Genomic DNA, 14,574 nt, shown 5'->3' on the forward strand with positions numbered 1-14,574 from the left:
AAAAATGTTGAATAAAAATTATTTTAAAAAAAGAAAGAAAGGCCGTTTGCCAGGCCTTTGCTGAATGTGAAGGAGAAGAATTCACATTCGTTTAATAAAAGGGGGTTTGTCAGAACCAGGAATCTGCTTTGTGCTTTTTGGGGAAGCTTAGTTCAGAACAGATCTCAGAACTGGGTTAGATTTAGAGGCTGAACACCTGCCTGGCAGGGCAAGTAAAATCATTGCTTACCTGTGCTGGAGACTCCAGCAATATTGCTGGGCTCACTAATTAGACCTTGCATGACAGCCAAAATCCGGAATTCATACCACGTGTCCTACAACACGAAACAGGCAAGGGTCGTTAGCCTCAATAATGTTGATGGAAAACAATCTCGTCATTATTCGAAGTAACCAATGATTCCCAAGGGGGGGGGAGAGAGATGGCAAAAATATTCCTTACAACCAAGCTAAGTTCAGCTACCTGTATTAAGTAGAGCTAAATCTTATTCAACTGGCCACCCTTTGAATGTGTTGGCACTGCAAGGCCTACAGTTCCCCAGCAGTATGACTCAAGACAATCCTTTGGAGAATTCCAAGATGGATAAGGTAAAGGTTCCCCTCACACCTATGTGCTAGTCGTTCCTGACTCTAGGTGGCGGTGCCCATCTCCGTTTCTAAGCCAAAGAGAAAGCATTGTCTGAAGACGTCTCCATGGTCATGTGGCCAGCATGACTAAACGCCGAAGGTGCACAGAACGCTGTTACCTTCCCAACAAAGGTGGCCCCTATTTTTCTACTTGCATTCTTACATGCTTTCGAACTGCTAGGTTGTCAGAAGCTGGGACAAGTAACGGGAGCTCACTCCATTACACGGTGCTAGGGATTCGAAACTGCTGATCTTTCTGATTGACAAGCTCAGGGTCTTAACCACTGAACCACCGTGTCCCTATCCAAGATGGATAGAAGATAGTATTTGCAGGTCAGGTCAGGAATGTGAAGTCCTTGGTGCTCTCTGAGCTTTTTTTTTTTTCTTTTCTTGAAGACATTTCATTATCAATCTAGGTGACACCATCAGTGTCACCTTGTTTGATAACAACGCTGACTATATCACCTGGTTTGGTAATGAATCATCTGCAAGAAAACCACCAAGGACCTCACATTTCAGTCCTTTTGAAAAGAGTCCCGTAGCGTAGCTTCTACCGTTAAATGCAGATGATGTACCATCAGCACCATAATCATAAAAGATAACAGCAGCCCAGATAAATTCAACAATAGCACAGGTCAAATCCAGGTAGAACTAAGAAGAAGTTTCCTGACAGTGAGGACAATTAATCAGTGGAACAACTTGCCTCCAGAAGTTGTGAATGCTCCAACACTGGAAGTTTTTAACAAGATGTTGGGAATCCATTTGTCTGAAATAGTATAGAATTTCCTGCCTAAGCAGGAGGTTGGACTAGACAACCTCCAAGGGCCCTTCCAACTCTGTTATTCTATTTCTTATTCTAATCTCAAGGGCCTCACACGATTAAGTAAAATTTAAAACAGGGGGGCAGGTACAGCAAAAGAGAAATGAGGGACGGATGCTTTGTGGTTTTATTTTTCCTTACAGATAACATTTGTTTTATTTCTGGTTTTTCTTTTCCTTTCCTTTTTACTTTTTCCTAGTCATCGTATTAAATCTCACCTTTTGAATTCACACTTCAAGCCTTACCTCAGTGTGAATCTTACACAACACCAGGAATACTATTTTTTTAAAAAAAAATTAACATAAATTAATTTGGAGATTATTCTGCAATGTAACTAAGTGGATGTATGCATTCTATCCCTTTCCACTTTTTTTTTCCTGTTCTGTTTTTCCTGCTGCTTTTTATTGAACTGATCACAATGGAAAACATGGGGGAGAAATATATTATTTAAGCCAAATAGTTTAACTGTTTTGGAACTATTAATGCCAGCAACTTGGAATGTGAGGTATAGCAATAGCACTGAGACTTATATACTGCTTCACAGTGCTTTACAAGTCTCGCAAAGCAGTTTACAATTCAGCCTATTGCCCCCAACAATCTGGGTCCTCATTTTACTGAACTTGGAAGGATGAAAGTCTGAGTCAACCTTAAGCCGGTCAGGATTGAACTTCCAACGCAGATAGAGTTAGTCTGCAATACTGCATTCAAACCACAACACCTCAAGCAATTATGTTTGTCCTGTTCCATCAAAGCATACAACATTGATTTGACAATGGGACTAGTGTCCAAAGGATGGAGAAAAGTCGCTTACCATTTTCCCAGAGCTTCCACTCACCTGAGTCAAGTCCTTGGCAAAAAAATCACTGTCGCTCCCTAAGATGGCATCATCCAAAATCTCCCATCTTTCTCCAATCCGAAATTCCATGACATACCGGTCAATCGGAAAACTGTGGTTGGCTGGAGGGAGCCATGACAGCAGAACACCTGGCTGCGTCCGGTTAGCTGTTAGGCACCTTGGTGGAGTAAGCAGCACCAGAGGTTCTGGCGTTGTGATGGGGAATGCTAAAGATATTGTTTTTAATTTTAAAAAATTAAAAAGAGAAGAGGAAAAAAGTAAATAACCAGGATAGGAAAGGACTTCATGAATAGCACAAATGTCTAGTTCTAGAGGACATTTGCAAATATAAGGTAAAGGTAAAGGTTCCCCTCACACATATGTGCTACTCATTCCCGACTCTAGGGGGCAGTGCTCATCTCCGTTTCAAAGCTGAAGAGCCAGCGCTGTCCAAAGACGTCTCCGTGTTCATGTGGCCGGCATGACTAAACACCGAAGGTGCACGGAATACTGTCGCCTTCCCACCAAAGGTGGTCCCTATTTTTCTATTTGCATTTTTGTGTGCTTTCGAACTGCTAGGTTATCAGAAGCTGGGACAAGTAACGGGAGCTCACTCCATTACGCGGTGCTAGGGATTCGAACTGCCAAACTGCTGACCTTTCTGATCAAGCTCAGCATCTTAGCCACTGAGCCACCATGTCCCTTTTTCCAACCCATATCTGTGGCTTAAACAAACTCTCCCCAATGATTAAACGGATCTGCTTAGATTATTTGATAGCGTTCTGTGAACAAATGCTCTGCCCACACTTTGTGTGAATAATAATTCCAAATTGGCAGTAAGGGAGAAGGAAAATGATTCATTGGAAAGAAGAAAAGAAGTATCTCTGCAACCTACCACAATGAAAGTTCTGCCCATCCTCTGAAGCATACCTATCCAGCCCTACCAATTTTGGAATACTATTTTCTGGAAAACTCCTGATGCCCAGAATTCTGAAATGGAACAGTAGGCTTTGCATATAGCCTGCCTAGAACTTTGCTGAGTGGGTACAAGAAAAGAAGAATGGTGGAAAGCATTCATCTCCAGGGCTCACCTAAAGTATTTACGGTGACCACTTCACTGAAGGAGCTCGTGCCCAGTTTATTTTGGGCCAAGACACTGAACTGGTAGGCAGTCTCTGCTTCTAGGTTATCAACAAGCAACCAACTGGGACCAGCCGGTACTGGAAGGGAGAGCCAATCATGAGGTCCGAATTGTGCCCTCTTCATCCTAGAGAGAGAGAGAGAAGAAAGACCATCCAAGGAGCAAGTCCTTCAGAAAGAACGAACTGCAAAGGAAAAACAGAAAGAAGGACAAAGCAGAAGAGAGGTGGAGAAGGGACCATAAAGAGAAAGCAAAGCAGAGATAATTTCTTAATGAACAATGGCCTTGCTTGGGGATTGTTCCTGAAGCCAGGATCAGAGGTGGCATTCAGTCAGTTCAGACCAGTTCACTCAAACCGGTAGTGGAAATCGTGGGTGGAAATCACCCCCGCCTACCCACCCTGGCTCTATGCCGTCCTATTTAGGCACATTTTGAAGCCACGTGCAGGTGTGCAAGCCACACACATACATGCAAGCCGCACATGCAATCAAAGTGTGTGCTCACATTTGTCACCCGATAGGGAAAGTAAGTGAATACCACACCTGGCCAGGATCCTATTTAATCTGTCTCTCTCATTCACACACACACACACGTCATCTAAATTCTATATGGAGAAAAAACTGAATTTGGTGACCTAAATCAGGGGTTTGCCAAACTTGGCCACCTTAAGACATGTGGACTTCAACTCCCAGAATTCCCCCGCCATCCAACAGGCAAATATTACATCCTGTTTGCATGTTGACTTCAATCACTTGATTACAAGGAGTGAGCGGAAAAGAACAAAGGAAGGCAATCTCCATCCTTCGACATCACATCTCTTTTGGCTGCTGCCGTTCAAACATAGGCTACCCACATTCCGTCAAGTCTTTTCTTTTTTAATCTGAATTCGATGACTTGGTTATATAAATATATTTTAAAGTATCTCGAGTGGGTACAAAGGAGGCTCTCAGCTCTCTTTCATCAGGCTCTTCTACTTACCCCTCCATAAAAACTCTGCACTTGGATATCTCAAGGTTTACATTCTACATGTATACAAGCTGCAACTGCCACAAACGGGTAGGATAATCAACCCGTTTTTTGCTTGTTCTCTGATACCCGAGCAGACATCTTCCTTTTCAAATGGCACGACTGATGAACTCATGAAAGCCACAAGCGGTGCACTAATGGCAACGCTGCCCATTGGCATCTCACCATACACGTCTGATGATTTGAGCAGGCAGATGTAAACATTCATTAGGGGGGGGGCTCTCTCCACCGCGTAAAACCAACTCAAACGGCAGACACATATGCGGAGACTACGTTGACTCAGGTGTCCTTGGCACGACAGCCAAATGGCCCTCTGTGCTGCTTTCAGCCTTGCTCACCTGTGACGCCGTTTCAGCAACGGTGAAGTCCAAGCTACAATTTCATCCCTCCTGGCCCCAGTCCAGGCCAAAACCACTGAAGATGCCAAACTGGGACGGGCAATTTATTTGGAGACTGTGTTTGGCACTCTGAATGCTATGTTGATTTTTCTCCAAGATGAGGTGTGCCTAACCTGTTCTTTCAAATCTCACAAAGGTGCACTCACCACCACTGTTCTTGAATCCATCCACTGCACCCACATTTCCTTCCCTCTATCCAAAAATCAGAACAGTTCTTTATAATCGGACTTGTACATTTAATATTTAAGTTACCAGTAGACTTCCCTGGTCAAATGGGATGAAGAGAGGACACGAAGCAGAAAGAAGAAAGGAGGATAGGAAGCAAATAGGCCACCTAATACAGAAGGCAATGGATATATCCTTATTCCGCCAACTGAGATAATGCCCATCAGCTTAAAAGAAAGGTTTGCTGCAGTGAGAAGGATTTGCAATAGCAATGAAAGTCCAATGTCTTATCTGACTCGTCCAGTGATCTCAAACCTAAAACCAGCAATCAATGTTCTAAGTTCCCATGCTGGTGAATTCTTTGGTTTCACCTGCTACTACTTAAATACCGGTAATATGCCCTCCCAAATCTAGGGAAACCTACGGGATCTGACCTTAGGGATCTTTTCAACCGAAGCTGATTCTTTGCACATACATCATTTAATTAATCAGCACCAAAAGGGCTTGTGAACTGACTCAAGAAGTGAGAGTTAAAGAAAAGTGAATGGACTTCCCACCCCAGCAAATAACCTATGTAAATTCTGGATTTATTTATTTATTTTCCTTTTCAGAAGAACCTCAACAAAATGCCTTCAGACCTACAACTGAATAGCTCTTCCGATGGGACTCCAGATGCAGGGATAGCTTTCTTGGGGAGAGGAATTGTGAAGCTTACTGGAATGCCCTATATTTTCTTTGGCAAAATCAACTATTTTGGAATACTGAAAAATATTGCATAAGCGGTCCAGATACCTTTCTGTCATGACAGCTTTTTCACACTTCCATATCACTCTTCGATGCTGCAGGTGGGAAGTGAAGTGTGAGCTAACCATCAACTTTCTACTGACATGTGAATTCTAAAATTAAACCCCTACAAAGGAAGAACCTGGACAAAATAGATGATTAGGAAGGGAAAGTTTTCAATTCAAAATGGATATTGGCACCTAGAGCCATCCGAATTGAGTTAGACCTACAGTAGATGTATGGAAGAATGTAAATTGTCTGAAGCCCAATTCTGGTATGTCATATTTTAGAGGTATAATACATTGTGCCAACTGATGAATATAGAACCATTAAATTCCAGTGACTTTTAGCAGCTATTTGATATTGCTAGCCTAGGAAGACAGCTTCTAAATAGCAATTTCATCCAATTTACAAGGAGGATGTGAACAGTTATATCACCACATAAAATTTGATACACCAGCTTTTTCTAGCTGGGTCTTTCTAGATATGTTGAGGTTGCGTTTTCTTGAAGGATAGATTACATAATACATACGATGTGTAGCATACTAACCAATTGGAGGATTACACAACACTAGATTCAGCTAAATTAGATGTTTGGTTAAGCACGTGGTAGAAATCCAACTGTGTTCTTAGCTGTTGTGTGAAACAAACCATCAAAGGATGTATAGTTAATTTGGGTCCAACAAATCACATGAATGCAGCACTATTATGTCAGATTTAGAAATCAGCATGTTGGGTAAACTCAACTATTATGTTTGAAGATTTACTACGCCTTGTTCACTTGCGACCACGGGTCTGAAGATGGACCACAGATATGTTGCTGGTTGGGTGCTTTTAGTTTAATGAACTGTGGAAGACATTTGTTTTTGTTTTGTTGCATTGTGTTGTGTTTTGCTTTGTTTCTTACTTGCAGAGGAAGAATGGATGAGTACTAGATCTGTATCATAAAGGAGTTGGGTGAGGGAAAGATACTATTTAAGACTTTAGCTTCCCACCAGTCCTTTTGCCACTGCTGTTTCCCCAGGAATGCAAGCTACTGCTTCATTGTACAGATTTGGATAACCACAGGAGCCAATCTAAATCCATTGTTTTTCCATGTTTCAAAATCTGACTTGGGAGATTCATGATGGATTCAATTTAACTGAAAACCAAATGTACTAGGTCCAAGAAAGCATTTGATATGGTAGAATGGTCTATGCAAATTCCATGAAGAGTAATTTGGGTTCCATCACGGAAGAAAAGCAAGATTTAAAGGACACTGAACATCTCTTCACGATGGGGAAAGTCACCTTAAAAAGGGATAGACAGCCTTATTCCCCTATGCTACAAAAGTCAGCTAATCAAGATCAGGGATTACAAAACTCTCATTACTCAAACGAGGTACCGGTGTGTTGTTGCTACACAATCAACATTCAAGAGAACTCAGTTGAAGAGGAATAAGGCCTCAAGTTTACTGTTCACCCTGGCCAACTGGGAAAGAAAAGAAGCAGAGAGCAAAGCATGCTGGGATGACTCACAGAGGGCCGTACCAAACTGAGAATGTCTGTTCATATCCGCCATCATAGCCAGGTTCCCAGGAAACGTTTGCTGAGGTCATGGAAACAGCAAGGCGAACATTACTTGGGGCATGGGGACTTGTACCTGAAAACAAGGAGAGGGAAATTAGGACCATCAAGATTAATGCAACAGAGTTTAAGCTAGGACAGGGGTGTCAAACTCAATGCCCACAAGCCATATTTGGCCCACAGGAGGATGCTTAAATCCTGCTTGTGGGGCTGGCCTGGAAATAGCAAAGGACCAGCCCGTGGTGCCTCTGCCAGTCAAATGGAGATCTGTTTTTCACTGGCAGAGGGCTGCAGGAGGCCGTCCTGGCTGAAAATGAGGCACAGGGGGGGGGCTGCACATGGCCCACCCACACTTTGTTTTTGCTGGCAGAGAGCTATCAAAACAAACCAAAAACAAAACAAAAGGAGAAATGTTTGCCCTTTTGCATTTGAGCATCCAAGAAGGAACAGGAAAGGAGAAAGGGGAAGAGGAAATGCAAAGAAAAAGAAGGGAAGATGGGAAGAGAACAAGGAAGGAAAAATAAGGAAAGAGGGGAAGGGAGAAGACAGGAGAATGAAGAGGGAAGAAAAAAAGAAAAGGGAGGGAGGGAGGAAGATTATAATGAGAGTGAAGGAGGATCTCAGGGAAGCCTTGCCTTAGCACTTGGACACCACAGATGCCCCTAACACAAGTCCCGTGTCATGCCACCATGGCTACATCCACCATGGCCACGCCCATCCACCCACAGCCCTCCGAGGTCAAACACAACCCTGCCCTCAGGGCCCTCAGTGAAATCGAGTTTGACACCCCAGAACTAGGATGAAAGAAAGGAAGCCTCCAATGGACTTCCCTTACAAATATGGATCACTGGAGAACTCTAACATCCCTGTGTTTATTATCTGATAAGCTAAAAGACATCAAGGAAGCTGCACAAAGGGATATATAGACCCCCCCGCCCCCCATGCAGAAGGCAACCAGGATGTCACTCAGCCGAGATGAGCTGTCACTTTAAAGAAGGAAACAATCCGATCGGAAACAAAATCAAATATAACATCGCTATATTTAAATGGAAGTTATCCAGGAAGCTTCTCCTAATAGCTAGCAAAATGATCCGGGCTTGGCAGGGGGGCAGCTGAATCATAAGCAAGAAGGAACTGGGAAGATTTAATTGAAAGTGAGAAAAAAGACCCTGGAAAATGCTGTCGCTCACAAAATGTTTCTCTGCACTGTCCAGCTTTTTTTCCTCCAATTAGTTAATGCACCTGCAGTGCAAAAAACCCCTCCCCACAGAGATCCCACTGGCCCCGATCCTGTTAGCCTTCAAGAAGGATTTCAAAACCTCAAGCTTTGGCTCTGGATTGAGGAGAGCATATCCCGGCAGGCGAAATACCTTATTTGTATGATTTATATCCTACTTTCTTATTATTCCTCTAAACAACTCAACTGGCGGGCATATCTAATACTCCTTCCTTCTCCTCTTTTGCCCACAATAACCATCCCGGGGGGTCGTGTGGGCTAAGAGAGAGGGGCTGGCCCAAAGTCACCCATTCAGCTTTTGTGTCTAAGGCAGGACTATGTTCTACCCTAGGCGTCACAAAATCATGAAGCAGGCTCCTTGTCGTGACAAAACCGCTTTTGATTAAGCTCATGTGAATTCCTCTCATTCACATCCAGCAAAATCCCAGCAAACAGTCTTTCAAGGGTGACTTTATAACCACAGACCTTATCAGGCTTGGAGAGCTGCCAGGCTGATATCTTCCAAATGCAACACTGTACAAGAAAATACAAGGAGTCTCTGAGAGTCACCAACAAATCTTCACACTAATTAAGCTAATTGTCTCCTCCAAACTCCACTCCCCTTTCACTCCTCTTTATTCCCTATGGGAGGGGCCATTCACTGTCCACATGTGCCTTTACACCTGAGTCGGACCTTATTCCTTAACTGTTCCCTTCTCCTGGCAGCTCTGCACATGCACACATCGGGAACAGGCTCCAGCTGTTCTTCTGCCTCACTGATGCCTGACTCTGAAGGCAGCTGATAACTGGCATACGGCCCTGGCCCCCTCTCTGCCTCTGACACAGAGCCCTCATCAGAGCCTTCCCCAGACTCCAGGGCTGGCCCATGTTCCTCCCCAACCTCCTCATTCTCTGAGTCTGCCCCCAGCTCCGCTGGCCACTAAACTCAGAATCTCCTGGCAATTGGCCCAATGTCAGCTAACCAGTTTTCCTGTCTAAGGTGGGACAGGAACTGCAAGTTGCCAGGTGATTGGCCCAAAGTCACCCAGCCAGCTTTGTTATGCTCTAATTTGTATGATTTTTTTCTTGTTATTCACAATAGTTGTGCTATTGGGGAAACCACCATCTGTTATTGGGGTTGTTTGCTACACCGAATCATATTTCTGTGTATTGAGTAGCCATATAAAACTTTAAATTAAAAAAAAAGACCACCTGGAGCAGAAATGTCACAGGTGTCCATAGCCCTCCCAATGATCAACCAGTTGGCCACATCAACCATGCTTCCCAGCCTCATACCTACCAATGACGGTCAGATGTGTGCTTGCCGTGATGCTTGTGACGATGTTGGTGGCAACGCATTCCCATTCTCCGTGGTCATCCTTACTGAGGGATCGGAACTGGAGGCTTCCACTGGGAAGGGTGGTATGCCTACTTCTACTAGGCTTCCCTACCTTGGTCAAATAAGAGAGAAGGCCCAGGGAAGGAAGGAGAGAGAGGGACGGGGAGTAACACAGAGAGAGAGACAACTCAGAGGTATGTTGCAAGTATAGACATAAGGTGCTACTGTCACCTAGGGGCTGGGAGGGGGTCTTGGACAGAGAAACTCCATGTTCTGACCCAGCCTTAGCAAATGATGATAAGCCACTTACTCACAAATACAAACAAACCCCTTTTCAAACAGGGTAGGAGCAATCTTTTATTCACGTGGAGAAACAAAAAGCAAAGGTAATCAGTCCCGACAAACAAGGCCAAGAAATCCGAATTGCTTGCTGCATCCTAAAAGCGAATAGTTGCTGATACAATGGGTGACTCCCAAACTCCTACTATTTATTTCCCAGCCAGGGAGGGGCTGGCTACCATCTACAACTTCTTTTCCCTGAGAGCCAGCTTATTGCAATCCATTGCTCTCCTCTCCTCTCCTTGCATATATGTATTTGAGTGGTGGGATTCAGCCAGTTCGCACCTATTCAGGAGAACCGGTTGTTAACTTTCTAAGCAATTCGGAGAACCGGTTGTTGGAAGAAATCTCATTTTGTTTTTTTTCCCCACTTTGCAGGGCTAATCCTGTAAGGAAGGCAGGAAGGAACATCCTGGTGTTGTTTCCAGCCTAATCTTTTTGCCCTGCTTACAGAAACTGCCTCTCTGGTTAACCCTTATGACATTGTAACAGCTAAGGAGAAACGCCCATTGACGTGAGTGACATTGAGTTGGGCACGTCCACCCAGTCACATGACCACCGAGCCATACCTACCCAGCTGGTCATTAGGGCAGAGAACTGGTTGTTAAATTATTTGAATCCCACCACTGACAATAACCACAACTCTCATGCCCCCTGCAGCCCCCAAATAGAGCCACATAGGGTTCCTTAACTTCCAAAAGTAAGGGGGGAGGGAGGGATGTTCATTTTATAGCTGACTCAGCTTCACCATAAACCTAAATTGGATCACGTTCCATGAAATGTCTAAGGCTTCTGATTCCAGGAATGTTCAAAATTTTAACCTCAGGAAGGAGATCTTTGTTGGCTTCTTTTACAGAAATCCTCTAATCCTCCTCTTTTTAAAAAAAAAAATGGTGGTCATGCTAGGAAGCTCTGATCTGTGAGGCTGTGCAAGCTTCCAAATTGATTCCGAAGAAGGGCTTTGGATCTTGAGAAATCATAGAATTTCTTGGCTCTTCATGAAAGCAGCCCTTTTGGCTATTTCCCAGGCATTCCTTGTGAATTATTCTTGAAGCGTGCAGTTCCAGTAAATATTCTGGCCTCGTTTGGCTGTTTTCCCTGCTTTAGAACAGAAGGGGGAGCTAAAGACCCATTGATTTTCCTTCCCTTTAATAAATTAATACCAGCTCATTGATGAAGTCACAACTCGGTTAAAAGGCAGCTTCTTTCCTGCTGGAGGACTGATGAAGGATGCTAATTAGGTTTGCACTTGGCCTGGGACAATGGTAGCAATAGCACTTGGACTTACATACCGCTTTACAGTGCTTTACAGTCCTCTCTAAGTGGTTTACAGAATCAGCATCTTTGCCCCCAACAATTTGGGTCCTCATTTTACTCACCTCGGAAGGATAGAAGGCTGAGTCAACCTTCAGCCTGGTGGGATTCGAACTGCCAAATTGCAGGCAGCCGGCAGGCAGCAGAAGTGGCCTACAGTACTGCACTCTAACCACTGCGTGACTGCGGCTCAAGGAAAGGTACCTGGAATGAGAGCTCCTTCTCCTTTCACTGATGATTCTCTGGCCAGGTTCACTCACTGCTGAAGCCATTTCAATCCAGACTGTAGTCCTCCATCATAATCAAGTTTACCCACCACAATAATGGGTCTTGAATTAAACAAACACACTGGCTGGATTCAGAGAAGATGCTACGCTCGGCTAAAGTGGAGTCAGTTAGCATGTGGTTTGGCATCATGTCTGAGGATGAATCAGGAGAGTTCTGGCTGCAGTTTAGTAATAACAAAAATGCCCAAATTGGTGGAAAGAAGTGGATGGAGACCACATGAAGCAAAGCATGTGAAGCAAAGGGACCCAAAACATTTAGAGCATGGGAACTTCAATGGGGCCCAGTATGGAATTACAAGAGTAAGGGGAAAGTTTCAAAAAGCAGCTCCAGAGTCTGAATACCAGAGACTACAGAAGAAAGAAGCCAACAAAGCCCACAAAATCAAGGTTGAAACACCAAAATGTGAACTTCTTATTGTGTCTCACGTTAGTCTTTCCCCCAAGTTGGCTCCCTTCACATCAATATGGTCTCATTGATTAACTCCACCATGTTTGGTCCATCTAACTTATGCCTGACTTCAGCTCCCCTCGTCATTCCCAACTCTAGGCAAGCTGAGATAGGTGTAAGAAGTAGAACTCAACATCTCCCCTCGATGCCAAGATCTCTTTTCCTCTTCAGTTCCCCAATGAAGTCCTAATGTGCTGCAATGCATCTCAAACCAAATTCACAGTGCGGGAGGATGGCCCAACTCTGGACTGCTGATTTAGTGGTGGCGTAGTGGTTAGAGTGCAGTACTGCAGGCTACTTCTGCTGATCACCGGCTGCCAGCAGTTTGGCAGATCGAATCTCACCAGGCTCAAGATTTGACTCAGCCTTCTACCCTTCCGAGGTGGGTAAAATGGGGAGCTAAAATGAGGGGGTAATACGCTGACTCTGTAAACCACTTACAGAGGGTTGTAAACAGGGGTGAAATCTTCCCGGTTCGGCCCAGTTCAGACGAACCAGTAGGGACGATTGCCCTTGGTTCTGCGAACGAAGGACTAAGATTGCGCTGGGCTCCTTCAAGGTCCCAACTACACTTCCTCCAGTTCTTGCACCAGTCTTTCTCAACCTTGGTAACTTTACGCAGGGCGGACTCCAACTTCCAGAATTCCCCATGTCTTAGAGGAAGCTAGCTGGAGAATTCTGGGAGTTGAAGTCCACAGCTCTCCCAAGGCTGAGAACAGCTGTCCTACGTGCTTCCTGGCAAGGAGCTGGGTTTCCCCACCCACCCACATTGTAGAGTGGTAGAGCAGCCCCCAGTTTGCTCTTACCGGGAGAAAGGGTGGCTACTCATCAAAAGCCAAAGGCCCTGCAGATTTTTCTGACAGGCCGGGTACCTTTCTCCAAGTGATGACAGGAAACGGATCCCCTGCTGCGGCACAAGGAATCAGGAGCTCCCTCCCTGCCTCCTGTCTGTACTCCCAGCCTGGTAGCACCGTGAAATAGGGTGGGTCCTGTGAAGCCAGAAAGGAAAAAACAAAGAACAATTACCATCCGATGCTGAAAGTTCTCGCTGAAAACCTGGAGCTGCCAGCCAACTGCGAGGTTTTCAGCCACTTACAGACTTTCTCCAAAGGTGAACAAATGGTTGGCTTCCTAGCCCTTGATCCATCTTCAACCAGGATTTCCCAATCTTGGCCACTTTAAGACCCATGGATTTAACAATAATAATACAAATAGTACGTCGAGTTCTAATCTTCCAACTTCAACAATGCTAGTGTCAGGCATGTAATTCTGTTCCTTTTTGGATCTTTTCCCATGTAAGGTTGAGATTGTCTTTGCAACGTTTCGGCAGGATCTCACCTGCCATCTTCAAGCGTGGGCTTAAAATGTGCCGAAATGTTGCAAAGACAATCTCAACCTTACACGGGAAAAGACCCGAATACAACAAAACCAGCATACCTACACCCGTGAAAATCCGGGAATAGAAAGGAGTAGGATTGTGGAATGTATTGTTATGGATTTTCTTAGAAGTTCCAGGGGTTAGATAAGGGCCCATAGGATTTACAAAAGTTATGTAGTAGTAGAAGAACAACGAAGACTGTCTGATACAAATAACCAAACATTGACTGATAAGCAAAAGAGTAAGAAACAATAGGATTATAAGTGTAAAATTAGAATGTATTCGAAAGGGAAATAGTGTTTGTATAGATGTACTGATGGATATCTGCTGTAAGGAGGAACATGTAGTTCCGATGTTATTTGTAAGTGTTGTGTATTTTTTGTCAATGTGTATAAGTGTTTATAATAATAAAAAAATATTTAAGAAAAGAATTCAAGGGAGGTTTGCCTTAGTTTCATTGTGGCTACGTAGGGATTCTGGGTTGTTCCCTTTTTTAACTCCACCTCCAGTTCCTTCCCCTCCTTCTACAGTTTTGCTGTGTAACTATCTTCCCCTTGATGTATGAGACCATTGGAACATTGCAGAATTATCACAGCAGGTTATATCTCACTACTGCACAAGGTAATCGCAGGTCCTTTGCGCGTAGACATGCATGCATTCGCACATTCACACCACCCCCAAAAAGGAATACATCAACCAATGAAATACCTTCAGTACCAATCGGGCGGGGGGTGATTGGCCCATAGTCCCCAGGGCATTATAAGGCACACAGGTGTATGTGCCAAGAGCATCTTCTGTTGCTTCTTCTATTCGAATGGAACCATCTTCCAGAAGACTCCAGCCGGAATACTGCCAAAGCAATGGAAGACATTAAATTCTGGCAGACATGAGTTTCA

At 44.2% G+C, this 14,574-nt stretch overlaps 1 protein-coding gene across 1 annotated transcript in view; it reads right to left on the reverse strand.

Annotated features, from left to right (window-relative positions):
* The window catches only part of IGSF9B (immunoglobulin superfamily member 9B), an 80,049-nt gene that overhangs the window by 19,026 nt on the left and 46,449 nt on the right, over positions 1 to 14,574 (reverse strand). Inside the window, exons 9-15 of the mRNA XM_081960646.1 lie at positions 14,387 to 14,527; positions 13,173 to 13,289; positions 9,874 to 10,024; positions 7,322 to 7,433; positions 3,371 to 3,546; positions 2,280 to 2,506; positions 230 to 314 (exon numbers count right to left, since the gene is read on the reverse strand). Coding sequence (XP_081816772.1) covers positions 230 to 314; positions 2,280 to 2,506; positions 3,371 to 3,546; positions 7,322 to 7,433; positions 9,874 to 10,024; positions 13,173 to 13,289; positions 14,387 to 14,527 — 1,009 coding nt within the window. The remainder of the gene's footprint in view (positions 1 to 229; positions 315 to 2,279; positions 2,507 to 3,370; positions 3,547 to 7,321; positions 7,434 to 9,873; positions 10,025 to 13,172; positions 13,290 to 14,386; positions 14,528 to 14,574) is intronic.

This window comes from Natrix helvetica (assembly GCF_964273705.1).
Source record: "Natrix helvetica genome assembly, chromosome: 8".
Taxonomy (NCBI): domain Eukaryota; kingdom Metazoa; phylum Chordata; class Lepidosauria; order Squamata; family Natricidae; genus Natrix; species Natrix helvetica.